Raw genomic sequence first — 26,936 nt, 5'->3', positions numbered from 1 at the left:
TATGTGTAAGAATATATATTTGTAATACTTACACCACTGAACTAAATTGTAGTGTACTGCATTGTACTGTACATTTTACAGTAACAGCTTTTTTTCTTTGCACTAGGATTTTACTGAATGGTTACAATAGAGATAAAGATGGGATTAGTTTGTGTGTGTGTGTATCTAGCATCAGGATGAAGTTCAGAAAATAGAATTTCATAGGCTTGATTCAATTTAGGACAGCTTGGGAGGCAAAAGACTACCTGACAAGTAAGCCAGTGATACGTTATAAAGAATGATCCTTCTCTAACTGTAATGCTGAGCTGAATAGGAGCAATGTTTGGTTTTGTGGTTGTACATTTAAAACTCAAAAGTAGTAATTTTCACTCAAATATACTGAAGGACCTGCAGGTGTTTTGTGCTGACTAGCAAGGGCATACAGCAAGAACTCCAGAGAGTAAGCCATTAGTGGAACATAATGCCATGAAACACTTTTTTGGTTGCAGGCTGTATTTGCCAATGTGTTGTTTTGTAGTACTTCGTTTTTTTGTCATGACTTTGTTTCTTACATGGAGGTATTTTGAAATACTAAGTTTGTTAGTACAACAAGAATTTATTAAAGTCTGTTTATTACAGTGTCAAATACGATTTGGAGGAAGAAAAGAAATTGCTTCAGACTCTGATAGCAGGTAAAATAGTCTAAGAAACTTCCAACATGCTTAGATTATGTATTGTAATGGCATGAAATTCCTGACACGCTCCAAAACCCGTTTCTACTGACATTGGGACTCTGAATTTTTCATCTTAAAAATTTGATAGCTTAACACAGTATGTATGAAGCTGCAAGTGTTTGAATGGCTGCAGAGTTCATGCCAAAGCATTGGACCCTAAGGTTGGAACATGACATTGGGAGAATTGACCTTCTATAAAACCTTTTTTAAAATGAATGCATATTTACTACCAGTACACCCGTGTTTTATGAAGCCTGACACTTAACTGTCAAGTGTGTTTAACACAGTCACTAAGGAAATTGTCGTCCTTATTCTTTCTAATTGCTGACATGTTATAAACCTGGTTTTCTTCCTTTTCTGTATGAGAAGTTGCTCCTTTGTATTAAAGTAAGTCAAAAAATGTCATTTAATTCATATTAGTTACATTTGTTGTTAGATATGACATATTGGTTTCTATGGCTTTAAAGAAGATGACTGACAGACAGAAATAGCATTGTGTTCTGTATCCTATTGAGTCTATCTCACAACCTGTCCTGTCAAAGAATCTTGGGTAAAGATAAATCCAGGATTCAATGCAGTTGTTTGTTGTAGTTTTTCTTACTTCCTTGAAGTTTGACTCTGCCTTTTGGGAAGAAGTTAATTCTCTGTTGACCATTTATAAATTATGTATAAAATTATCTTCAATCCCCTCCTTATTCAGTCCTTAAGAACATGTTTAAGGGTGTGTTTTCATGACATCTGGAAAGTCTGTAATAATTCATTGCTACTGAAGGGGTGGAGAGGGTTCATGTATCTCCTCAACATTGCCAACTACAGTACTACTTCCTTGCACCACCTTTTTGAGCAATGGCTGGTGATCATCCAGTCCTCTGTGAATGAATTTAAAGAAGAAATAATGCAAAAGGATAGCCTTCTGCCATTTTAGGGAGTTGAATCAGTAAAACATCTGGTGAATGCTACAGTTGCTGCAAGGAGGCGAAGCAGGTAGAAGCAATGGGAAGTGCAGAAGAGGAGGAAGCCACTAGGGCTGAGATGGGCAAACCCATCTCCTTTCAGGAGTAACTTGTAATGCAGCTCCTGTATGTTAGCTGTGTGTGGAACTCCAGGCTAAAGGAGTTAGCAGATCACACAGGCTTTAAGTAACATGAGCTTTTTCACAGAACCTAATTTCTGTTTTTTTTTCTGAGTTGAAAAGTTAAGTATCTGCAGGAATTTCCATTTCTGACAGCAGCAGACTTCTTGGCAAAATTTAATTACAAGGGCTCCACAATCATCTTGAGTATTGTTTGAATGATACTCTGTTTTATTAGTCGAGTTTTCCTAACAAAGTAAAGTTTCCTAACATAGATGAACTGGAAAGCATTACATGTTAAAAGCTCTGCTGTCCAGGGCAGTTATGGTAAATACACTTCTCTTTCTGTCAGTGCTTTTCCTGAGATCTGCTTTTTTTGTGACCCTGAATAGAACTCTGTACTTGTGGAACGTTGGAGCAGAGTCCTGTGCCACTTTGTCAACCACTTTTATGCGTTTGCTTGAACTTAAAGTACCTGCCCTTCCTTTTAGAAATCAGTTTCGGCAGTGAGCTGACAACTTTCTTAAAGCTTAAGTTTTAAGTATTGTTTATTTAATAGCCAAAAGTAATACTTACTTTCTGTATTTCAGACAAAGATTTCCTTCCTGTCTGTTGTACCTTAAGTCTTACTCTTCCCTGTAGGTTTCAGTAATATTTCTTTCTTTGGCAGGCTAAATTGTGCTGGTTTTACAGTGTTTCTAGTTGTGTGAAGACTGATTTATTAACTGGGTTATGTTAAAAAAAAAATCAGGAGATGCGTAAATAGTATTGTAGAGAACAGCATCAAAACATGAAGATTCAACACATCTTCAGAAAAATCTTCCTTATTTTCCTGTGCCTGGGATTTCTGGAGAATATTAAAATGTGTACTTGTTTTCCTAGGCTTGAATTATAGAGTACTAATGCAAATGAATAAAATTGTCTATTAATTGCATAGGAAGTTACAGCATATTTTCAGAAAAACACTCATTGCATGTGTAGCACAAAGGGTATTTATGAAAATGTAATTGCATGAAATCTGAAACTGAAATGATGTGACTAACAATCACTATAGCAGGTGAGGATGACTTCTCAACTGATTGCCAATTCTTCTGAAAGTCATTTGTGCCCCAGCTTTGGATAGTCATAGAATGGTTTGGGTTTGAAAAGATCTTAAGATCATACAGTTCCAAACCCCCTTGCCATGGGAAGGGATGCCTCACGTTAGACCATGTTGCCCAAGGCTCTGTTCAGCGTGGCCTTGAATGAATGTCATAACGAAGCTTTGGGTATAAGTAGATTATACTGTTTGTAGATAATGAGATTAGAGCATACAAGGAGTCTTTCACTGCATGTTCATCTTTACATTCAGAGATTTGGAATAAACATGTAGAAAACATGTAAAAACATAGTTGATTGTTCTTTTCACAAGATTTCTTTACAAATTCTGTTGCAGAGTCACTTGTTTGTGTGCTCAGTTTGAAGCTGTGTTTCAGCATGGTCTGAGGAGGAGTCGAGGACTAGCGTTAACAGCAGCAGCCATCAAACAGGCAGCAGGTTTCTCCAGTAAAACTGAAACAGGTAATTAGTTAATCTTAATGGTTCTATTTTAAGCAGTTGATAAGTGCAAGTGATGCAATTTGTGATGGAAGTTTTAGGTCTGCAGTCTGCTGGTACCAGGCTTAGCACTTGGACTCTCAATAATCAGTGAAAGTGGTTATTGCTTTCTTAATTGTGTTGTAATTTTCATACCAAGCTTCTCTAGAGATGTTGGTGTTTGGAAATCTGCACTTCTACAGTTCCATCATGAATAGCATCTTTGGCAAATATCTTGAATTCTGATAGGGATAAAACATTTACAGTTACTGAGGTAGATTTTTGTTACGTCCAACTGAGAAAGTTGAGGCAACTGCAAAACCCCCTTTTTATCAATATGTGGGAACAGGGCAAGGAGAATATATTGGTGGAAAGGGGTGTTGTTGCCTTTTAAATGTAACACTTTTTTTTTTTTTAAAGTAACATGAATTTGTCATTTACATGTCTGTAAATTCTGGAGCTATCTTTTCTTTTGGTCCTAGCTTCCAACATTTCACAATTAGCAGCAAGGTAGAATTCTAATGAGTTCTTTTACTTCATATAATACATTCCCAGCTGAACATTAGAACCTGCTCTATGTGTGACATACTAGTTTGAATGTGCTTTAAATGTGAATTCAGTTTAAAGATGTAAGAGTTTAATGTGAATGTGTGTGTTTTTTTCAATGAGGTGAAAAGCTCTAGTTGCTTAAATAGCCCAAGTTCTGTAGAAATAAATAACTTATTTAACTATTGAGTTGTATGAAGATGCTGAATGATTTACCTTTGTGCAGTTATATATCGCTACCTGCTTTTTTTGGAAAATTACATGTAAATGCATTCAGATGTGAGTTTTTTTGATGTGTTTTTAAGTATTATTATTTTTACTTTTTTATTTCAGAGCCAGTGTTCTGGTACTATGTGAAAGAAGTTCTGAATAAACATGAACTGCAGCGCTTTTACTCTCTGAAGACAATTACCACAGACATTGGTAGAGGCCGGGCCTGGTTGCGCTGTGCATTAAATGAGCATTCCCTGGAAAGATACGTTCATATGCTGCTGGCAGATAAGAATCGACTTGGGTACTGTATTTGATACCTTTGTAATGCAGGAAATGTATGGACAAATGATTAAAGAGATTAAAACAACCAACCAAAAAATACAGCTGTACTAATGCAGTGTATTAATTGCTTTGCTAGCAAACCCACTTAATCTTATACTTACATTTTGTTCATTTTTTTAAATTTTAGCAGCCATTAAATGGTGGCTTGTGCTGTTATCAACACGTGATCTGAAACTGGCTTCATTCTAGCACATGAGAATGTATGCTTCTGTCCTCATCTTAATTTCCATCCTCTTTCATAACTCCCTTTCCCGTTCTTTCAACAGTATTTCTCACTGAGACCTTGACACCAGGCTTTGAGGTGCCCCTTTCATGCTGTTAACATTGCACACAGTTGCAGCCTTGATCTTAGCAGTTTGTCAATGGCAGTTGCCTGAGGCCTTTTGGAGATGCTCATCCAGTAATTGAAGAGCAGTCCAGCAATAGGTAGCTACTATTGCAGATCACTTCGAACTGCTTTTGTACTGGTTTGTGAACCTACTTTTGCAGAGTTACTGAGAGTAACTTACTATGCGTTGTGAAATCTTGAGGTACTTTGGATATGTGAAATGCACTTTAGTTCACAATTAACTGAGTCCCACCTTTTCACTGATACATCTTTAGCTTCTTTTTGAAAAGTTGGGGTATCTTCCTTTTTTGATGAGCTTGATCAAGTCCAGTGGATTTAGCAGAAATCCATTCTTTTCATTTGGCTTAGTAATTACAGTCAACTCGAGTTATTTAAAACCTATATAGGCAGTATAGCAGTAGGTGTAGAGAAATATTGTGACTGCTAATGGAGAATGAACCTTCTTGCCCTTTGTGGCTGTTTTGTCCATGTAGAAATGCAGAGATAAAAGTGAAGATAAAGTACTATGTAGTATGTCTTTGATAACTGTTCAGTTTGCTCTATTTCAGAACTCCAGGACATATAATTTAGTCTATTGGGGTAGTCATTTTTCAGGGTTTTCATGTCTTTTAGAAGTGGAAAGTATGTTAATACAGGACTGCATATTCTCTTATTTTCCGTTTCAAATTGTAGTGTCTTCTATGAAGATTGGTCTTTTATGATGGATGAAGAACGTTCTAGTATGATTCCTACCATGGCAGCTGGTAAGACTTTCTCTAAAATGCTACTGTTCTTCATTTTAACATTCTTCATATCTGTTTCTGGTTGTGGGGAGCTTCTCTCAAGTGCTCTTTGCTTATGTGGAAAATGTGTGTCAAGATGCACATTTAGGGTGAATGCTAGTTTATGCTATGAATTGATGAACTTTTAAAATACTGGATCTATCCTTCTTACAGTTCAGAAGCCTTTCACAGAAGCTTTCTAACTTCTCAGTCAAGGCTAGCTTCTTTTATAAACCTAGTGCAACTTTGAGAAAACAAAATGGGTAATTCCTGTCTAGAATTCCTGAATGAGACAAACACTGCAAAAATGCTTGCTAGCATTTACACTCTTTGAGAGAACAGGAAGTGGGTCAGTGTCCTGATCAGGTTTTATTAGAATCAAGACAGCAGATGATGCCTGAAGCATCATCTTCTGTCTGAAGCAGAATTCCTGACTAATTCCTGACTAGAAAATAGCAGTGATAGACTTACTATAGTAAGACCCAAATTATAGGTAAATACATGAAAGGAGAGTAAGAGTAGGAATGATAACCGAGAAATGACCACAGAAGTAATGTATTATTACCGTGTACACCCCTTTTCTCAGATATGTGGTCACATGCTTCATTCTGCAAAATAGGGTTCATGCAAGTTTTGTTAATAGAATTTAGTAACCAACAAATACTTAAGTTGCAGTGAAATGAGTTTAAAAAGAAGATTATAAATAAATGTGTTCACAGTACTTACCGCTTATTTAATGTGCAGTTGAACAGCCATCAAGATAAATTCAGAACTGATGGCATCAGCTTGAACGTGATCTAAAAAAGAATGAATGGTACATGACAGAATAAGAATTTGTGGATGGTGAACTGTGGGAAATTTGGGGGAAGAAATGTTTTACGTGTCATAGCTTTGTTAATTCTTAGGTTCTGTCTTTATGACTTTTGTATGAAGTATATAGTGAGCTTTTGGTCTTATTTTTCCCTTTCTTTTCTCTGCAGGTCTGAACTCCATTCTTTTTGCAATCAACATTGACAATAAAGATTTAAATGGGCAGAGCAAATGCACACCCACTGTGTCTGATTTGTTAAAGGAATCAACGCAGAATGTGACCTCATTGTTGAAAGAATCCACACAGGGTGTTAGCAGCCTTCTTAGAGAGATCACGGCATCATCTGCTGTCTCTATTCTAATAAAACCTGATCAGGACACTGACCCACTTCCTGTTCTCTCAAAGAGTGTAAATGCTGGTAAGCATTTTTACAATGTTTATCTCATTCAGCAACTTATAAAATTCTCGTGTGTTAAAATAACTTCTCCAGTTAAATTTAATGCATGATTATGGAACAAAAACCTGAAGTGCATTACACATGCGAAGTATTTGAGAGTTTTATCTCTCTTGTGTCAGTGTGAGAGGGAAGCTAAACTATATAATTGGTAAAGTGCTTTGCTTGCAACCTGAATTTCAATTTCTTATTAATGAGGTAATGCCTTGCAGTTTCTCGTGTCATGATTTTTCATTATTAATATGTTTTCTTCTGGCACTTTTATCATTCAAAAATGCACTGCTATGTATCTGTTGGTATATATATATCAGATAAAAATAATAGCTTGTAATCTTCTTCAAGCAGCACCCATGTTTACAGTCTGAATTTCTCTAGGAAGCAGGTAATAACCACAAATGAAAACTTATACACCCTTTCTACTTTAAAATATGTTAGTGTTGCAACCAGTTTGTAGGGTGTTAGTTACTGACAAAGACCCAAAGTCTTAATCTTTTATAATTAAGCAAAATGCGGCATTCATTGTACATTTTCATTTCCAAAAATGAAAAAAAGAATTCCAAAAGCAGAGGAACATTTTATCATCTTTATTTCCAGAAGCTGAGCTGAAGGAGTATTTTGCTTTATTAAGATACAGAGTGTTTTTCCATTGAGAAGCAAGGTTTTATTTTAGGCTTTAAATTGTTTTTAGAAAAAAGAAAGAACCCCACAAGTGAATGGTGTCTGCTAGGAATAGAACTTGAGATAAAATCTATTTCTTACTGTTATTTAAAAGAGGCTTCGTCTCAAAACAAACTTGTCATAAAGCTTTTGTTGTTTTCCACTTTAAGTGAGATTAAAATAGTAGTTAATACTTGACTTGGGATAACTTGGTAAGTATAAAAAAGGCTTGCAAGATAAAACAACAGAATAATTGACAATATTCTGCACATGGCTGTACAACTTAGTGTACCTTATGTGTACAGTCCATGTGGATACAGTACATGTAATGTACAACTTGCAATAAAAGGTCACTTTAAAAACATTGGGTTTGTTCAAATGCCATTATATGTTACATGCTAGAGCAAGTCAGATGTTCTCATTAAAGATGGAATTCTGTTTGCATCCAGGATGGATTTTAACATCCTCTAACTCTTAGAAATATGTTAATATATTTTGTGGATATATAACAGCTAGACTTGAATTAAAACAGTTGACTCCCAATGTGAGTTGTTTGGTGAGTGCATTTCTGGTATTTCTTAGAGGGCTTCAACTTTGCAAGACCATTCAGCCTTGTGTGCGCATCAGAATCGGTGTGGAGAGGTAATAATTGGAAAGTGAGTGCTGTCAAGGCATAGGTGTGATCTATTTGAGAGGATTTCAGTGTATTTCCAGAGCAAGAGCCAGTTACCCATTGATGGATCAAGTTCAGTTTCTTTACCTGAAGACTTGACTGCTCAGTTTTCAAAATACAGACAAAAAGTATCTTTATTTGATTGCAGGCTGGCTGGATTTTGTGTTGTTTGTTCTTTTTAATTTCTTCTTCCCAGAAGTTTTGTGTTTTCTGTATTGTGTACTCAGACTCTTCAATATACACTAACCATATTCCTTGGGAGGGACAGCAAGCCAAGTACAATTTTAAATGTAATTTTACAAGCTTTTTGAATTTTTTCCCAGTTCCAATTGAATGCTCTTAGGAATGCACTTCTAAAATGTCTTCTAGAATCTGAATTATGTAAGGCATATAAAATAAAGATGGTAGTTAGAGACTTAAAAGCTGATGTGTATGGAAAGATAATGAAAAGCCTCATAGATCTAAGAGGCTTTTTCTTACAAGAACAAGTGTATTGCTTTGTTTCTCTTTGTAAACTATGTAAACCTTTATATTGCTGCTAGATTTGAAGTGTAAAAAGGACAGAAAAAAGAAGAAGAGAGTGACTAATATTATCTCATTTGATGAAGAGGAAGATGACCACAATTTGGGGGACGCAACAAAGACTCTGATTATAGGAGAAAGTTCAGAGGAGAGTGTAGACAGACCTTCAGTTTTTGCATCACCCTCATCTGAAAGCATTCTTGGGAAGAGTTTGAATGGGAGTGAAAGTAACCATTCATGGAAGAGCAACTCGGTGTTCCTGAATGGAGAATATGAATACCAGAAACTAGACGTGAAGAGCATTGATGATGAAGATGCATATGAAGATGAGCTGTATGGAAAATCATTAGGAAATAAAGACACAGAAGGGGAAACAGAAGCTTCTGAAAAGTAAGTAGCTGCAGGAGCCATTTTCCAAGCCTTCCCCACTCCCTTCCTCCTTCCTCCATGAGTACTGACAGATCAGTGTGACTGAATTACAGGTTTTGTTGCACACCTTTACCCCTTCCTGTATCTTCTTTCCCCTTGTTTAAACCATTTAGGCACTGTAGTGATGGTACTTTGCTTCCAAGTTCCACTGAAAACCAAACTATCTTGATTTCAGACTTGTTCTCCTTTAAATTCTTAGTTGTTGATATTGTTGCATCGTATACCCATGCTATAATTCTGGCCTATTTGAAATGTCCTTATTCTTAGTATGGCTATCAATTCTGTTTTGGCTTCACAGTAACCCCATGTATTTTGAACAAAGTAAGCCTGTTATCATCAGAGCAGATAATTAAACAAGACAGGACAAAACAAAAATGAGGGAAAAAGAAATAATTTTAGCTACTAGGATGACCTCTCTATTTCTGACACAGAAATCCCTCTGGAGAAAAAGAGCTTCCTGTCTCATCTTTGAAATAATCTGATCTTGAATGAGTTTATCTGAAACAAGAAATTGGCAGGTAGATTGAAATTAAAGACTTTTCTGGCAGTGATATCTCTGAAAGAAACCCAAGCATTGTGAACATGAATACTGACTGTATAAACAGGTTGTTCTGTTGGTTTGTTTTAAATCTAGGCCCCATGAACTAGGCACATGCAACTCTCAGATATGCAGTTGGAGTCCTCTGCAGGTCCTGAACGATGACTCAGATGTTCTATTTCCTGTCAGTGCTGTTGGCTCTTACTCCCAAACAGGTATATATTTTAATTTACCAAATTCCAGCAAACTTTATAGCAGAATATTTAATATGGGATAATAGTAAGAAATAATGGAATTGTAAGGGCATAGGATATATTGCACAGCTGAGATGGGAGGTTCAATTAAAGTTTTTTCTAGATCTGAATCAAAGTTCTCCATTGGAGTAGGTATTTAGTTGGGGATTTGTCAGTGTCAAAATAAACCTGAATTTTGTTGGTATTAAGGTGTGGTCTTGTATGGTATTTTACTAATGTTTAGCATGGTTGAATAAAAAGTGTCCTTACTTATTTTCTAGATATAACTAAGCTGGAATAATTTGCAAATGTGTTTGAGACTTTGAGTTAAAATTAGTCTTGACAGATTGGAAAAAGTGTCTAATATTGGATGCAGTTCAGTAGAAGCTGTTACCTGTTTATATACAGGATGATGAATGATTGGCTAGGAAATACATCTTTGGAAAAGGATGTGAGAATCATGGAATGGTTGGGGTTGGAAGGGACCTTAAAGCTCACCCAGTTCCAACCCCCTGCCGCAGGCAGGGACACCTTCCACTAGACCAGGTTGCTCCAAGCCCCGTCCAACCAGGGGCAGGTTGGGGGGCTGGGGTCAGAGCTGGGGCAGCCACAGCTTTTCTGGGCACCCTGTGCCAGTGCCTCAGCACTTTCACAGGGAAGAGCTTCTGCCTAAGATCTAATCTCTGTCTCCCTCTGTTAGTTTAAAACCATTCCCCCTTGTCCTGTCACTGCAGGCTGTGGTAAAATGTCTTTCTCCATCTTTCTTATAAGCCCCCTTAAAGTGCTGAAAGGCCACAGTAAGGTCTTCTCAGACTCATCTCTTCTTCAGGCTGAACAAGCCCAGCTGTCAGCCTGTCTCCAGAGCAGAGCTGCTCCAGCCTGTGCAGCATGTTCATGGGTGCAAAGACCTCAACCATGATTTGTTTTTTGCTTAGCACAGGGTAGGATTGGCTTCTGGAGCTGTGAGTGCCAATTGCTGCCTCATATGTATATTTCATCCATCAGCATCCTCTAGTTGTTTTATGCAGGAGACCCACTAATTACAGTGGGTCACAAGCTGGCAGTGAATTAGCAGTGATGTGCTTCCCACACTTCATACAGGCATGCATAAATGAAAGTGTCATTTGTAAATCAATGCTCAGTTGGCTCTAATGATGCAGTTTGAGGTATTGCACTTCAAGAATTATGTGGACTATTTAGTGAAATCATGAAGCAAGCAATGAAGATAGTCAAAGTTATGGAAAAGAAGAGCTGGTGCTTTTACAGCATCTGTATTGCTACCAAAGACAAACAAAAATCTTCCACCATTCCCCACACCCAACTTCCCCAGTTAACATTTTGCTAGCTGTTCATAAGAACGTTGCTTTTATCAAACTTTGGATATGTATTCTTATTTCAGGAGCCACTTAAAAATGTCTTATTGGTATTAAAATAATGTTTTAATTATATTTCACATTTTTTGCATATGTGTTATGTATGCTCAGAGTTTAAATGAACTGTTAATAGAAAAGTGTAATTCAGTCCTGTAAGATTGGTAATGAAAATAATGTGAATTGTCACATAGTGCTGTGCTGCTCTCTGCTGTACATGTGCCTCTTCAGAAATGCTAGTGGATAAAAAAAATAGAAATACGTTTTCTACTTGTTTTTTGTACTTCCACTTTTGGACTTCCATTTTCCTTTTCCAGTTTGTGAAGGATTGAATGTAGAAATGTAGTTTTTGGTTAGGAAAGGTCCATAGAGTTACAAGGGTTTGCTGATTGCAGCAGTTTGAAATCTGGAGTACGAGTAAATGTTCCTGTTTCTGGGAGTGGGTGTGTTGTGGAGTGGGAACTCACATTAACTTTTTGCCTTGAATTCCTGATTTTTGTATTCTGGGCTGTTTTAGCTCATGCTTTTAGGATAGTTTTGTGGTAACTTTGTAACCCTTAAGTAGTAAGATGCAGAAAACGTCAATGAAATTTGGTTTTGTTTCTTTCCACCTGAGCTACTTTAATAACAGGCCCAGTGATGTGTATGCTTTGATCCTGACAGTTGTGGATCTGTGGACAGATGCATATTATCCATACTTTTTAAGAAGTATCTCATCTGTCTGATTCCTGATGTTTGGTACATGGGCTTAAAGACCCAGGGAAAAGCATGGTGCTCTGTAAGGAGTGCATAAGGGGCTGGTGTCTGTGCAGCTTTTCACGTATGGTGACTAACCACAGATCCTTTTCCTGCAAGTCAAAAACAGATTTGTAATGAGAGTCAGATGCCATGTAGTGGTAAAGCTCCTGAGACTTGCAAAAATCACTTCGGTAAGGAGTCACTTCATAGCTTTGCAGCATTGTTTTCAGTGTAAAATGTACATCCAAGTTAAAACTTGGGAGTTGTGCAATACTACTTCTTTTTCAAACTGGAACTGTGTTCCTAAGGGACTTTACAATCCTGCTGGCATTTGGGGTGAATGTGCAGAAGCCAACCTTGGAGAAAGAATTTAAAGTGTTTAAAAGCTTTAGTAAAGATGAGTGTTGCTAGTTAAAAATTTAACTACCTTTCTTCTGGTTTTGTTTTTGGTTTAGTTTTTAAGTGCTTTTAGCTGATTAAAGCTAATGTTTGTATTCTACTCTAGATAACTTGGAGAATGGAGAAGGACATGAACATGTTCATACAGCAGAACTGGTTCCAAGAAGGTCTGATCTTCCTTACAGGTACGTTTCATATATGTTTTCCTTAAATGAAAAATTTCACCCTGTAGCTGCCAGCTTCTCACTGTTCCCTAATGCATAGCTACTCAGTGCTGGGAAGCAAGCTGTTCCTCAGGGTACTTTCTGCAAATGTTTGGAAAGACTAATGCAAAAGCCTATATCCCTTTATGCATAGTTTTGTATATTGAACTTTTTCTAATTATCTTGAAGTCACATACTCATGTCAAATAACAGCTAGACTCACCGTCCTGGCTTTGAAAACAGGGTTTTTTTGTTGATTCTTGTTATTTTTTTTACTGTATTCTTCATGGACTTTTGATGTGGATTTTTTTGTGTGTATTCTTAAATCAGACTCACAAAAATACGTTAAAGGATAATTAAATAAAAATTTATTAAATATGGGTGAATATGATGATAATTATAGTTTCTGGAATTCTTTTCTAAGTTTTGAATTCAGGATTTTGTTTTCATTTATTGATGAAATTGTACTTCTATGACTAGAGTGGAAGTCAGTCCTCCAGCTCAAGTGAATACTTTAAGCAATATGTTGCCTTCAGCCACTGTGCCAGAATCCATGACAATTAGTAAGTACTTCCTTGATGTATCTAGATTGCTGGAATTAACTTTGTAATTCTCAATACGTTTGTTTTTGTTTTTTTTTTCAGTAAGATGTGTTCAGAGAGGCATACAGCACTTCATTCCTGATATGCTGGCCATATTAGAAATGATTGCTCTAAAATGATTCTTGAATTGGCAGATCCCAGGTTATTGTTCATTGCAGCTGGTGTGGCATTAGGTTCTCTTTCCCCAGAAAAGTTAATGTCATCCTTATACTAGATGTGGCTTGAGTACTTAAAATAGCAATAATGGTTTAATTCCATTAACATCTTTAGATCTCTGCAAGCTCTGAAAACACTAATGGTTGGTTCTGATGTGATGACTCATTTTGCCTGCTTTCATTAATGCTTAGTCAGAAAAAAGCCTGAAACCAACAAACCCAGAACTCCTCTGTGTACAATCAGTATGTAGTTTTGATATAGAAATCTGCTGCAGACATAAATATGGGCTTTCATAATCAAAGTTCAGTTAGGATTAAGGGTGGAGTACAATCATATTTTCAGTGGTGTTTAGAGTTGAGCTGGACAGGATGAAATACCCTTTGCTGTGGAAGGCTATTAGTAGAAGCACAGGCAGTTTGCTTACCCCATTTCTAGGCTTTTATTTTTCTTCACAAAAACTTGTAGAAGAAAGATTTAGTTCTTAAACTGAGTAGCATGTAAGCCAGTATGGTTTTATTTTCCTCACTGTACAGGAAATTTGTAAATGAACTGATGGATATGGCTTTGTTCCTAAAGCTGTGTGGGGGGGTATGTGTGTTCCTTTTTCTTAATTTAAATATGTACAGTTTCAAATTATGACATTTGGGAATGTAGAAGTGGTGCAGCCAGGATTGTTTTCTGAAATTGAATTATGAAATCATCAGAATGAATGAACCCTTAAAATACTGTAATCTCATGTTCAGCTGGTATCTGTGTCAATGTGTGTTAAAGGGGGTAGACCATGCACTTTCACTAGGTACTGTTTTAAGCTCTGACCTGGGTCTGCTGACAGAGCATTACCAAGTACTTTATGAAGGGGAATAGCTAGTTTGAGACTTCTGAGTGACATAGTTGAATGTTGTAGATGTGTAGACTGTTGATAGTTACTGTGATACTTTGGTCACTTGGATATTCTCTGCTCATACTATTACTGCAATATCCTTTCGTTCTTACATTATTTTTTTTTTCTGAGTAATAAATTTTTACTAAGAAAGTTTCTGATTTTACTGCACTCAATATTGCTGTTGTTGTTTGTCGGTGTAGTAAGTACCAGCAGGGGCCGCAATTGGTCTCCTTTAGTTGCTTAGTTCCTCTGTGTAGTTGACAGCTATAAAATAGAAAATAAATCTTGTGATTTTCAGTTCTTGATACTTAGCAATTTCCAAATGAAAAGAGCCACAGGATCAACAGAAGCATGCATGCTACCATCAGTTTCCCATTTCAGAGAAGTCTTTGGTGGGACTAAGGGGGGTAGTATGTGAAAACAATTCCAAAACCAGTGAAATGCTTAGTGAATAATCTAATTGTTATCAGAACCAAAATTCAGCTGACTGTTCATATAAGTTAATGCTGTTAAAGCAGCTGATCCCAGATACATTCAATAATAATGTCTTTCTCAAGTTCATTGTTACTGGTTGCAGATCCCCTGGGCAGCAGGAATTCAGTGCTGTGACAGATACTGAAGCTCTTTTTTCCTGTTGCAATTAGCAGAAGAATTATTAAATGGTGAGGCTTAGAGCCTGGTTGCGTAGCAACTAATTCTAACACATCAGAGAAGAAAAATGGGATGCAGTAGTGCAGGGAGAAAAGCTGTGAGTCTCCAGTGACTGGATTTTTGTGCTTGCTTCTGCAGACAATGCCTCAAATGAAATTTTGGGTGTTTAACGTATTCTTTTTCTCCTTCCTTTCCAACTTGCTAGCATGGTACTAACCCTTGCTTGGTTCTTTTGACATGCAGGCCAGAAAATTGTGTTCCAAGAAGCTGTAATTTAGAATTTATGCCATTTTGAATGATCCTCCTGACTTTATGTCAACACATTTGTCATGTAGAGGTCAACTTGGCAGGAGATAGAGCTTAAAAAATGCTAATACCACTCGAGAGAAATCCTCATCTACAGAGTTAGCGTTCCACTGAGTATCGAAGACATCCTTTGAAACCTCACCTACTTTACAGATTGTGCTGTATTATAACCAGTTTTCTTAACAAGTTTGTCAGAAGTTTTGTTTTTATGTGCCTGTTCCATGATGTCATTTTCCAGTTTTTAAAGCATTGCATTTACCTTGTCATACTTGAATAACAAACAACTTTGTCTTCTCCAATTATTGTCATTGGAAGATTGTATTTTCAGAATCTTTTTACACCATCGGGATAATTTGTCCTACCAGCACAAGTTTCTCAGTTTCCTTTTTGCAGTGGAAAAAAGGGAAGTTGCAAAACTTTAATTTTAGAAGGATGCTACTTGTGTCCTTCTGTACAAGGTTCTTTGACTATAGTGCTGGTTTTAGTAAATAAGTGGCAACTTAGTTTTTCCACTATAATTTTCCTCAGTTTTTAAAGTTGGGTTTAACTACAAAGGTTAGCAAAGGGTGTAGTATTGTACATCATTCTCTATTTTTTTTGTATGTTCTGGAAAATGCCCCCAGTTTTTCCATGATCACTGAATAACTTACTGGATAATGAAACCTACATATCTTATTTTGATCCTGGTGTGTAGGTAAATAAGGTGTATGTTTTTTGTACTTTGTCCTCTAAATAGCTTCTGACGTGTTTTGTAACTTGGTTGCTACCACTTACTGACAGCTACTAAATTCCTGTGACTTCTCTGGAAGAGAACTGTGGAAAGAGGGTGTATAAATTTAATCACTGAGAAAAAAGCTGCAGTTCATCTTACGGACTTCTGTTTTTCACCAGGACCCTACTAAACAGTACAGTGCCAGACCTATGTTGTTTAATTTGTTTCCTACTACGATTTGCCTTAATAGTAGTAACATGACAGGATAATATTTGCAGAATCTTGGGGCACTAAATAAACCCTTAATATCTAGTGTTCACACAGGCAGCTTAAGGAGCATGTCTTTAAAGGTCAGACTTCTGATTTAAGATGTAGATCATCTGTTGGAAGTTTATTTGTTTCTGAAAATATCTGTGTAAATTTGCACTGCAGAAAATAAACCCAAAAAAGTAATTCCTGTAGCCTGTTCCCAGCCCACCCTGCTATTCCATCTGCAGGATTGCAGGGGAGTGCTGCATGACCTTGTGTACAAGAGAGATGATTTCACTTACAGCTCAGTCTTCATAACAGGTGATTGCAAATCAGACTTTTCCAATCTTAACAGCAGAAGAGTTGTTAAACTTAGAACTTTTCTGGAGGTTGCTGGTAAGTTGGCAGGTGCTTCTTAAAGCATGGCACTTCTCTATGTATTTCATGCTCTGAATGTGACCTTACAAAAGCTTTATAGGAATTAGACTTTTGCATGTAGTCTGCAAGGAAATAAAAAAAGGTTTTAGAGGAAATATTTGTTTTATTAGCAATTAGGCACTACAGATTAATTTCAACAATAAAAGATATTTTGGGGGGTTTTAAAAAGCAAAGTTTAGTATGAACAATTTAATTTGCCTATTCCTTAATTCTTTGTCAGTAAAAAAAACCCCAAATCATAAAAAAGACCTAGTTTGGAATTACTGGTTTGCACATGGAAGTTGTTGCAAAAGTAACTCATAAGATGACACAATTTTCAAGACTTTACTAGTAATCTTCTTGTATCTGTCTTTATGAAACTCTGATTATCACATGAATTTTGAGATATACTGGTTTTGAATGCTGATTGTTATTAGCAGTAGTATAGCTCTTTCCATTAGTGTTACTTTACAGACTGTAAATGACTTCAAACACAAAGCAGTTCAGAAATAGGACAAACACTCTTTTAATTCTTCTGAAGTGGGTTGACTTGGCCATCCTCTCACTGTCACTTAGAAAGGAGGACAAAGATTGAGGTTGCAAAGGCCAGAAGTCAAAAAAAATACCCAATGTATGGTTGCTGCCACAACACTGATTTTTAAGGTTTTATTTATTTATTTTTTTAATGCACACAATGAATGAGACATAACTCTGCTGAAAAAATAGGTTATGATCATACAGTCATCTGAGAGGAAGGTGCAACATAGACAAAAGCTGAGGAACTGGATGTTCTGGTAGATCTGAAGTGAACCTGCCGCGGTGCATAACACTGGATTTAGTTCATGTGCATTCAGCTGACTCTTCTGACATGCTGCTAGAAGTTTTCAAGAAACATAGAGTAAGAAATTATGATTTTTTCTTTTTCTAAGTTTTGAATGTTATGCCTGAATAAAATAGGAAGCTGTCCTTTCAGTTATATTGTTACTTGCATCAGAAGATGATGAAATACAAGTTCTTGATTTTTTTCTTGGTATCTCTTCATTTAATTATATGAGTGAATGTTTGACTCCATTGTATTTAAGGTGGATGGTGAGGTTAAAGAGGTGTTAAAAAACTGTATAGTTCTTGTGTTTGAGTAATTGGTAGAAAATATGACTCCTTAATACTCACCACTTCAAGAAGGACTAGCATAGGTACAGTAATAAAGCAAAAGCACTGCTAGGGTAAGCACAGGCTGCACAAGCCTCCTTAGCCCAGACTGTGTTTGTGTTGATGCTTTCTTCCATATCTCCACTGCTATATGTAGTTGAACTAAACTGGTAAGAAGTACTGAGCATGAAGTCTGTTTGCTTTTGTGGTCCTAAACTAAGCATTAGTTTGTGTGATAATGCAATGTGCAGTTTCTTCTTTGCTGTGTCACTACAGTACTGTCTATTCCATAACTCAGAAAAAAATTAAGCAAATGGAAATAACTTTTTATTTTAATGTCTTTTATTTCTTCTACTTTAAGCCAACCATGGTGTTTAACAGAATCTTGCTTTCATGCTCTGCTTTCTTGTGTGTGTGTTGGAGAGGTGAGTGAGAGACGATAGGATTTCAGTTCTACTCATGCAGAAGATGCTGGATGGAATGAAGGAAAGTTATTAGGCAAGTTAAGGTTACACTGTGAATAGGTTGGTAAAATTGGAAAAATGGAAACAATTTATAATGGCTTCATTGTTGAAGTGTTAATAAATCAGGGCACATTTAAACAGACTGAGTATGCATATGGGCAGTAGAACAGTCACCTCAGGATAGGTGCAGAGCCAGAAATACAATAACTTGTCTGAGTAGCAAGGGCTTTAATTTCTTCAGAGTCACAGAAATAATAGCAACTAACTCAGACTGTACAATCTCATATTTTAATGACATTCTTCAAATGCTTAAAATATCATTGGCTTGATGCTTTTTTGAGGAAGATTCTGAATTCAGCTTAATCATCTAAGATCTTTATTTTGTTAGAGTGTTACTGTACTCAGGGCTCACTGTGGATGTGTTTTGCTTGTGCTGTACACTTGTAGAAGGCTTGAACACTTAAGTGTTCTATTTTGCTCATCCTTAGAACAAGTTTTTGTTTCACAGATAGGCTGATGGATTGTGGTCCACTTTCACAACACTCCATATTATTTTTCTGGGACTGTTGCAGCCAACCTATTTTCCACTACCAAAAAATCCCACCAGCAAACCACAATATAATGCAACCAAAGAAACCTCCTCAAACCCCCCAACCTTTCCAGTCTGCCTTCAGAGTGGCAGTGTCTCCTCGTGACCAAAAGAGTGCTAATAGTGTGTTGAGTTTCATGGTTATCAAGTTTGATATAGCTAAATATAATACTTTAAATATCAGAATTTTGGTGGTAGTGTTGGTTGGTTGGTTTGGTTTTGGAGTTTTTTGTTTGCTTGTTTGTTTGATATAAATACTAGTTAATAGAAACTATTATAGTCCGTTTTTGGAAAATAGTAAGGAAAATACCGTCGAGCACTAAAATGAAAATACTAAAATGAGCATAGTGTATTTGGTTATATATAATCTTTCCATTCTAAGTTTTCCTGTCATTGCTGTGTAAATTGCAATGGTTACCTGATCACTTCAATGCAATATGAACTTTACTCTTGCCAGAAAGGGTATTCTACCACTCATTCATCATCCTTGTTGACTAAAAAGGTGTTGTGACTGTTTTCTGCTCTGTGCCTTGTACCAAACCAATTTGGAGCTGACTCAGTTCCTGCTGGAACACTGTGTGTGTGTGTAAGCACTAGGGCCAGAAAAAGGGAGGTGGTACCAATGATGGGTAAAGCAAGCTGAAACAGCCTTTATACTGCAAGCACAGCCTTAGGAAGCCTGATTAAAGTACCCAGATAATAATTTGTACAGGATCTGGATATTTTTATTTTTTCAGAGAACATATAGAGAACTTGTATAAAGATGCTAAGTTACTCTAGTAAAGTAATCATTCTTTCTGTGCTGAATTAATGGAGTGCAAAATCGCTCTAATGACCTACTGAAACGTTTCTTGCTAATGTCAATTAGTTCTCAAGCGCTAGTGTGGAATGGGTAGGAAAATAATCATCATCTTTCTTCATGGCCAGAGAAGCAGAAATGTTTTGTAAAAAATCTAACATAAAAGATTGATTGATGATGAATGATGAATTGGATTGATCAGTATCAAGTGATAGGAGGCTCCTGTTGCATCCTGCCAGGGGGATTTGCCAGCAATGCCAGGCTGGAATTGCAGTGTCTGTACTGACTAATACATTTGACTGACATAGTAGAAATGTTCATATTTCATTCACTACTAGAGTTCAGCAAACTTAATCTGGTCCACAGGACAAAAATGTTAAGATTTTTTTTTTTTTTTTTTTTTTTTTTTTTAACTGGCAAAAAATCTCTGTAACTATAGACAATATCAGGGAAGCAGTGACACCTTCCACTAGACCAGGTTGCTCCAAGCCCCATCCATCCTGGCCTTGAACACTGCCAGGGATGGGGCATTCAGATCTTTGAAGGCCTGTTGTATTTCATCCATTTGTGCAAGATCTGGAAGCCAGAGTCTGTTTTAGAAGCTATTAATATTTTTCTCTAAATTTATAGTAAATAGTGCAGCTGTATGGTTACATGGTGAAAGTTTTGTAAGAGCAGAAGGATTTGAGGTGAGGCAGTATTTAGCTAATGTTTTTCAGCATGGTATTCAGCTACCCTGGTATTACTGTTAAGCCTAACTCTAGGAAGTCCTTAAAAGTTATAAAAGTCAGTCTTTGTTGGGAAAAAAATATTCTTGGTGTAATGACAATATATTTTTTAAGGTATTTATAGCAAATGAAAAGGTTTGTGTAGGAAATGGTAAGATCTTAAGGTCCTTCCAACCCTAACTGTTCTATGATTCAGAAATCCCATAGTCTTTAAGACATTCTTTAAGACTGAGTTTGAGAAGAAATGCCTTGAAGAAGCAGTGATTTTTTTCTCTGTTCTGGTCTCACTGTAACAGTTGTATTTCTTGTGTCTGAATTTCTAGCATAGAAAACAAGCAATTTGAAGTAAAGCAAGTAACAGCATATCTTATTAGTATGCAAATAGTGAAATAGTGAAAAGGTGCATTGTCCCCATATGTCTGGTATTAAAACAAAATAGCTGTAGCCACAGGCAAATTTGTCAACATCTGTGTTAAAGCCAGAAGCAGCCTAGTTAGATTTAATCAATAGTTCTGGTGCTGTGTTATATAATACAATTTTTGAAGAGTGCTTAAATTAGTGATCAGATTAAGAGTATTTTTATGTACTTTTCTAATAGCAAATGATGTTGGCATCATCTTAAGTGTGTTGCTGAATTAGTGCCACTATGCACATGACTATACACAAAGGAATTAATCTTTTTTGTCCCTTCTCTTTAGATGAACTTCGTCAAGCAATCGTGGCCATGATGAATAGAAAAGATGAACTGGAAGAACAGAATAGGTAGTTTTCTTTATCTAGTCAAGAGGGACTTAATTAAAAAATGAAAATCTGTTCTCTAGTACAAGCTGTCCTTTGTGTAAAGCTATGTGTAATCTTTATGATTATGTGTAATCGTTTTGATATATATATTCTTTTTCTGTCAGAGGTAAGCGTAATGCTTCAATATGCAGCTGTTGATACTGAAGAGTAATGTCTGCAGGTCAGCTTTTTCCTTTAAATTCAAGTGATGTATAACTCTTTGTCTTGGGAGCTTTGCTAGTTTTGCTTTTGTAGTTTTTTAAAACCAAAACTTATAGCCAAAAGATTCTTAAGATCCCTTAAAACAGATTTCCAAGTGAGTAAAAGCTTCTCCTACACATAATTCAGAAAATTGCCGTTTCCTTCTGGTACAGAAGTGCTGTAGGATGGCTAACAATGTTATGCTGAAAGTGGCTGTTACTTGTGTCTTGCTGTTCACTTGCGGCAAAATGATGATGTAAAAATGATAAGTGGCTTATTTAAAATGCTATCAAGCCTACTTTGTATTTATATAGCCTATTGGAACACATGGCTAGATGAATGAAAATACAAATGTGTTCAAGACATGCTGTTGTTATGCTGTAGTAGGGCTATTTTGATAATTTACATTTTCTGTAGATAATTTAGAGTTTTTTGTTTGTTTTAATATCAAGACTACCAGCTGATCCCCTTTTGCTGCCTCTTACCCTTACTCCCATAACTTCAAGTTACTGCTCCATTCAGTTTCCTGGTTTTTTTTGGCAGAAGGACCAGGGCAGCATCATGCTGACCTTTGCTATCTCTTTGAAAGTTTTACAGAGAGGTCTATGGTATTGCTCTCACTGGAGACAAGACCCCTACCTGTCTCCTGCTCTTGCTAGTAAATACGTTGCTTACAGATTACTCCTGAAGCATCAAAATACTGAAACCAGCTTTTAAGATGTTTTCTATAATAAATTATTTCTTCCTGGTGGTACAGTGGATACTGTAATAGATTGTCCTTTGGGCATATGGATGAGACTGTAACACAAGTTCACAGAGTAAGTGCTGACAACTGTTTGATTGGGTCCTTCTTCCTTGTAGATTTTCCTATCTTTGCATAATCAAATCATGTGAATTTATTACACTGAATAATGAAATGTTAGGATGATGGCAGTGGTATCATACAGGCAACCCACTTTTTAATTCATAGAGTATATTCTAATTACCAGGTAGTGTTAGCAGTGTTCTAACAGAGGCTGCTGCCTTCCTCCAGATCTCTGAGAAATCTGCTTGATGGAGAGATGGAGCATTCTGCAGCGCTAAGGCAGGAAATGGACAACTGGAGAAGGAAAGCAGCAGAGCAGGAAGAGCGACATGCCATGAAAGTCCAAGCATTGGCACGGTAAGGAGTGCTGAAACTGTCATGAAAAGTAACAGCAGTGGAACAAGGAAATAAATTCTGCATACAGGAGAAAATATATTCAAGTAGTTTTCAGAAGAACATAAGTGAACACTGGGGCCGCAGAAATGATTTTAGGGCCACAGGGATGGTTGGGGTCTCAAGTGCATCTCTCTTACAAGCAGAGATTGTGGGAGCTGGGCCTGGTTAGTCTAGAGAAGAGCAGACTGAGAGATCTCATCAATGCAGATCAGTATCCCAAAGGCAGGTGCCAGGAGGGTGATGCCAGACCCTTTTCAATGGTGCCCAGCAACAAGAAGAGGTGCAATGGCCATAAACTAAAACACGACGAGTTTCACCTCAACATGAGGAAGAACTTCTTTCCACTGAGGGTGGCAGAGCACTGGAACAGGCTGCCCGGGGGTGTTGTGGTGTTCTCCCTTTCTGGAGACATTCCAAACTCACCTGGACATGTTCCTGTGTAACCTGCTCCTGGTGGCCCTGCCTTGGCAGGGGCTTGGACTGGATGACCTCTGGAGGTCCCTTCCAATCCTAATGGTTCTGTGATTTAGGACTAAAAATCACATGGACTTCAGTTGAGTTTAGGCTGAAAAAAAACTTTGGAAGATTTTCTGACATTCAGCGAGTTTGTGAGTTTTACTTTGTCTAGTGTTAACAGTAAGAGAGAGTTTAAAATACTAGTAAAACTACCACTACAGCTTCAGAGGAAGGAATATCAGTGAGCTGACCCTTGGACAACATCACATTTAATTTCAAGAAGTAATTAGACTAATACTAAGAAACATAAGCCAGGAAAATAGTGACAGTTAATGAGTATAGATACAAAGCAATACATATGTGTATAAGGTAAATGAAAGATGACTTTGTTTCTTCATGTATCTGTTTTTTCCAGTTCTATCTCCTCAACCCACCCCACTCCTCAGAAATATGCAACTAATTTTGTTTTAATTTTTAAACAAATTTTAAAAGTTTTTAATTGATTTTCATTTTACTTATCTGTGTGATTCTTGGTATAGCTGTCTGCCCAGTCTGGAGCAAATCAGAATATCGAGATCCTGTGTGGTTTTTACCTTCTGTTGGATATATGATATTGTTAATGTTGTTAATGTACCTAGCACTGTCTCCAAACAGTATTTTCCAAACCTTAAATTTGATATAGCTTTTAAATATAAGGAGACAGGGAGGGGAACAGAAACACCATGTGAATGTTGTGAATAGACTGATGTTGCTGTCCTAGAATAATGAAATACTTGTTCTAGTAGTGGAAATGGCTGCTTTGGTGCATGTGTAAATCATGAGGGGTTTTGGGATTTGTTTTGGGTTTTAGTTAGGTTTTCAAAAACACAAGCTGGGTTGTTAGGATTCTGGCTCTCATATCTGGAACAGTGAGGACTTGTTTTGGAGACCTCAATTTAATATTAATCCACAGTATTTCCTCTGGTGGATGTCTTGCATACTTCCACACTGAGCTTAGTATGGGGGCTCTTCTCCTCCCAGCAAGTTCTTACTTCAGTCAGTAGAAATTGTGCTGAGTGGTCCTCCTGTGATTTGAATCAAGTAGGGGTATTTGTGTCTTCATTGTTTTCAGTTACATAGAACCATGTCAGATGCTGCTGACACATACCTCACGTATGTAGGCAGTAAAGAATGGATAATTATTCTCATTGTTGACGTTTCCATCTGACCTTCCTTCTATCTGATTATTTAAGTATTGACTTTGTTTTCCAGGGGCAAATGTTTATTTTTCTTGTCCCATTGTCAGGTTTCCATGTCTGACTACTTTATCAGCCACTGTATCATAAGCAACAGTTGTTGCAAAACAGCATTAACAATACCAGTTTCTGAAAGTGGTGCAATTGTTTGCTCCTAGCCCTAAGAAGGTCAACTGGAACAGGCTGCTCAAGACCATTTCCATGTTTTTGACAGTGACCTGTTGTCAACACTCTTTGTAATGTGGTCCAAGGTGTTGTTGGCTTTCCTTGCCACAAAGGGGGCATTGATGGCTCGTTGCCAGCTGCTTGTCCACCAGGACTCACAGATCCTTTTCCGGCAAGCTGTTTTCCAGCTCCCAGCATGTATGGTTGCCTAAGACTATTCCTCCCCAGATGCAGGACTCTGCATTTCCTCTTGTTGAGCTTTAAGGAATTTGACTGAGTCCAGTTCTCCAGCCTGTGCAGGTCTCCCTGGATGACAGCACAACTATCCCATGTATCAGCTGCTCCCCAGTGCTTTGTTGTCTGTGAATTTGCTGAGGTGTGTCCCAGCATCCACTTCGTTAATGAAGCTGTTAAACAACATTGGCTCTGGCAGTGACTTGCCTCCATCTTGACTTTGTGCTGCAGCTGTGCTGAAAGAAAAGAATTTTAATCCTTCCCTTGTCTAAAAGTGATTTAGCTTAACAAATGCTTTTGAAGGTAAATATTGTAATAGTGTCATTTTCCTCTTACAATTCTAAATAAGCTCTAGAGTAGCCTATGATGCCTAAGATTTTGGGCATAATTCACATGTATAGTAAACTAACCTATCCCAAATGTTGAATAACATTAGTAATCTCTGTCTTATCACGGGGGAGCTGTTTGTTTTCTGCCTGCGCAGGCAGAGTGCTTAGTGTTAATTGTGAGGTGACAGCTGAGATTCCTGTATGCATTTTGTTGCACAGCAGAACCACTATCTGAAAATGATAAATACAAAGCTTTCTTAAGAAAAAAAGTATTTAGAACATTACCAATTCTGCCTTTGATGACACATCAAACTGAACTACTCACTTTGAGGGAGGGAGAGATCTGCACAAGTGGGTTTGACATTCACGTGGTGCAGGACAATTGAAACAATGCCAATACTTCATCATTTAATGTTCACTTTTAAGGTTATAGGAATTGTCTATTCATATTTATTTGACTCACTTCCCCCACAGTTTTAGAATTCGCTGCGACATATGGGTGAATCAGATACTACTCCTGCACATACCTTTTTGAAGAATAGATTAGGAGCTTGTATAACAAGATCTAAACAGATGCTCACTTAGAATAACATTATTTTTAAACAAGTTTAATTTATTGCTGTTAAGACTGGGCATGTTGTGTTGATTGTTCTTCTGAAAGTCAGATTACCTTGTCACATAATGAAAACAGCATTGGGAGCTGCTTAGGTACAACAGATTCTTGTGTCACTGGTTATTTTAGACTTTGGCTGCATTTCTTTAATGATTCATTGCAACTCATTGTCTAGCACATAAGAAACTGCATATAGCTATTTTGAAATATAGGTTTTTCTTCTAAATTCCTTTGCTGGTTCTCTTCATACACTGTAGGCAATGCTGCTGCAATAGTAAAAGTGGTAAAATTTATTAAGTAAATAATATTGTAAACCACGAAGTTGGGCAAGATAAATAAATTGAAGAATTTAAAATAATGAAGTTTTGAAAGTGCTGCATAATGCCGTAGGTAAGTAGGAGGAAACTGAAGTTTCAGATATTTTGTAATAGTGAAATCTCACTATATATATATACATACATACCTTGAAAATAATTGGTCTCATGCCTACAGTAGAAAAATTTCCTCAGCTGTAATATTCTGAACATCTTAAAACAAAGAATTCAGTAAAAATCTGATTATTGTAATCTGATGAAAAAAAATGTGCTTCAGGTTATGAGAGCTGGTATTTCAATGTTCCTAAAGCTCTTGCTTTGATGTAAATACCTTCCTGAAGGTTTAGGGAACACAGATTTCAGTGACACATTAGTCAGTGTTGAAACTGTTACTGCTGGATATCTGCATTATTGATTTATCCAGTTGATCTCCTAGGCTATCCAAAGAGTCTCTGGTCTCATAGACAAAATGCTGGCTTGCTTAGAGAAATTTTCCTGAGTGTCCTAAGATCCCTTTGAAAACTGGAAAAATTCTTATGTCACTCCTGTTTCAAGTAGTGGTAATCTCATTCTTTCATGTGAAGTATTTGAATAGCTCTTTCATAACAGCTATGGTATTGTTTAAAAAGGAGCAGTCTCAGTATTCAGCCCTTTTTCTAATGATAGAATAGACTAAATAGACTCTCTAGTATAATTTTGTAAGCTGTTTTTCATTCTTTTTGGTTTAATTATTCTCCCCCCCTTTCATGGGTAAGCCTTTCTTAGATTGACATACTGTGCTAGTGGTTTCTCGGCAATGCTGAAGGTTTTTCATCAAGATTGTTTTGTTGTTCTTTTTGGTATGGAATACTTTTACATCCCTTTGTGAGGCAAAGAAAGGTATTGAAGTTAGCTGTGAAACCAGATAATCTTGGATAGCAGATTGCTAGACTATCTTGAGAAACGTTGGAGGAAAGCTTTTTTGCAAAGGATGGGCTTTGGAGCAAGAGAAGCAGATAAAGATGGTAATACACTGTTTAAGGAAATGGGGGATAAGAGTTTGACTGTATCTTATACTTTTATGTACCTTCTGTTTACAGTACATTCTGCAAGCTAATTTGCTTCC

General features: G+C 36.9%; 1 protein-coding gene across 1 annotated transcript in view; it reads left to right on the top strand.

Moving 5' to 3' along the window:
• Positions 1 to 26,936, top strand: part of SNX29 (sorting nexin 29) — a 127,604-nt gene that overhangs the window by 5,571 nt on the left and 95,097 nt on the right. Inside the window, exons 3-13 of the mRNA XM_005150769.3 lie at positions 619 to 671; positions 3,221 to 3,345; positions 4,240 to 4,420; positions 5,483 to 5,553; positions 6,552 to 6,800; positions 8,709 to 9,078; positions 9,752 to 9,870; positions 12,502 to 12,580; positions 13,079 to 13,161; positions 21,002 to 21,065; positions 22,318 to 22,446. Coding sequence (XP_005150826.2) covers positions 619 to 671; positions 3,221 to 3,345; positions 4,240 to 4,420; positions 5,483 to 5,553; positions 6,552 to 6,800; positions 8,709 to 9,078; positions 9,752 to 9,870; positions 12,502 to 12,580; positions 13,079 to 13,161; positions 21,002 to 21,065; positions 22,318 to 22,446 — 1,523 coding nt within the window. The remainder of the gene's footprint in view (positions 1 to 618; positions 672 to 3,220; positions 3,346 to 4,239; positions 4,421 to 5,482; positions 5,554 to 6,551; positions 6,801 to 8,708; positions 9,079 to 9,751; positions 9,871 to 12,501; positions 12,581 to 13,078; positions 13,162 to 21,001; positions 21,066 to 22,317; positions 22,447 to 26,936) is intronic.

Source organism: Melopsittacus undulatus, chromosome 8 (assembly GCF_012275295.1).
Source record: "Melopsittacus undulatus isolate bMelUnd1 chromosome 8, bMelUnd1.mat.Z, whole genome shotgun sequence".
NCBI lineage: Eukaryota > Metazoa > Chordata > Aves > Psittaciformes > Psittaculidae > Melopsittacus > Melopsittacus undulatus.
Note: the sequence above shows the minus strand (reverse complement) of the source record. Positions and strands in the feature narration are given on the sequence as shown.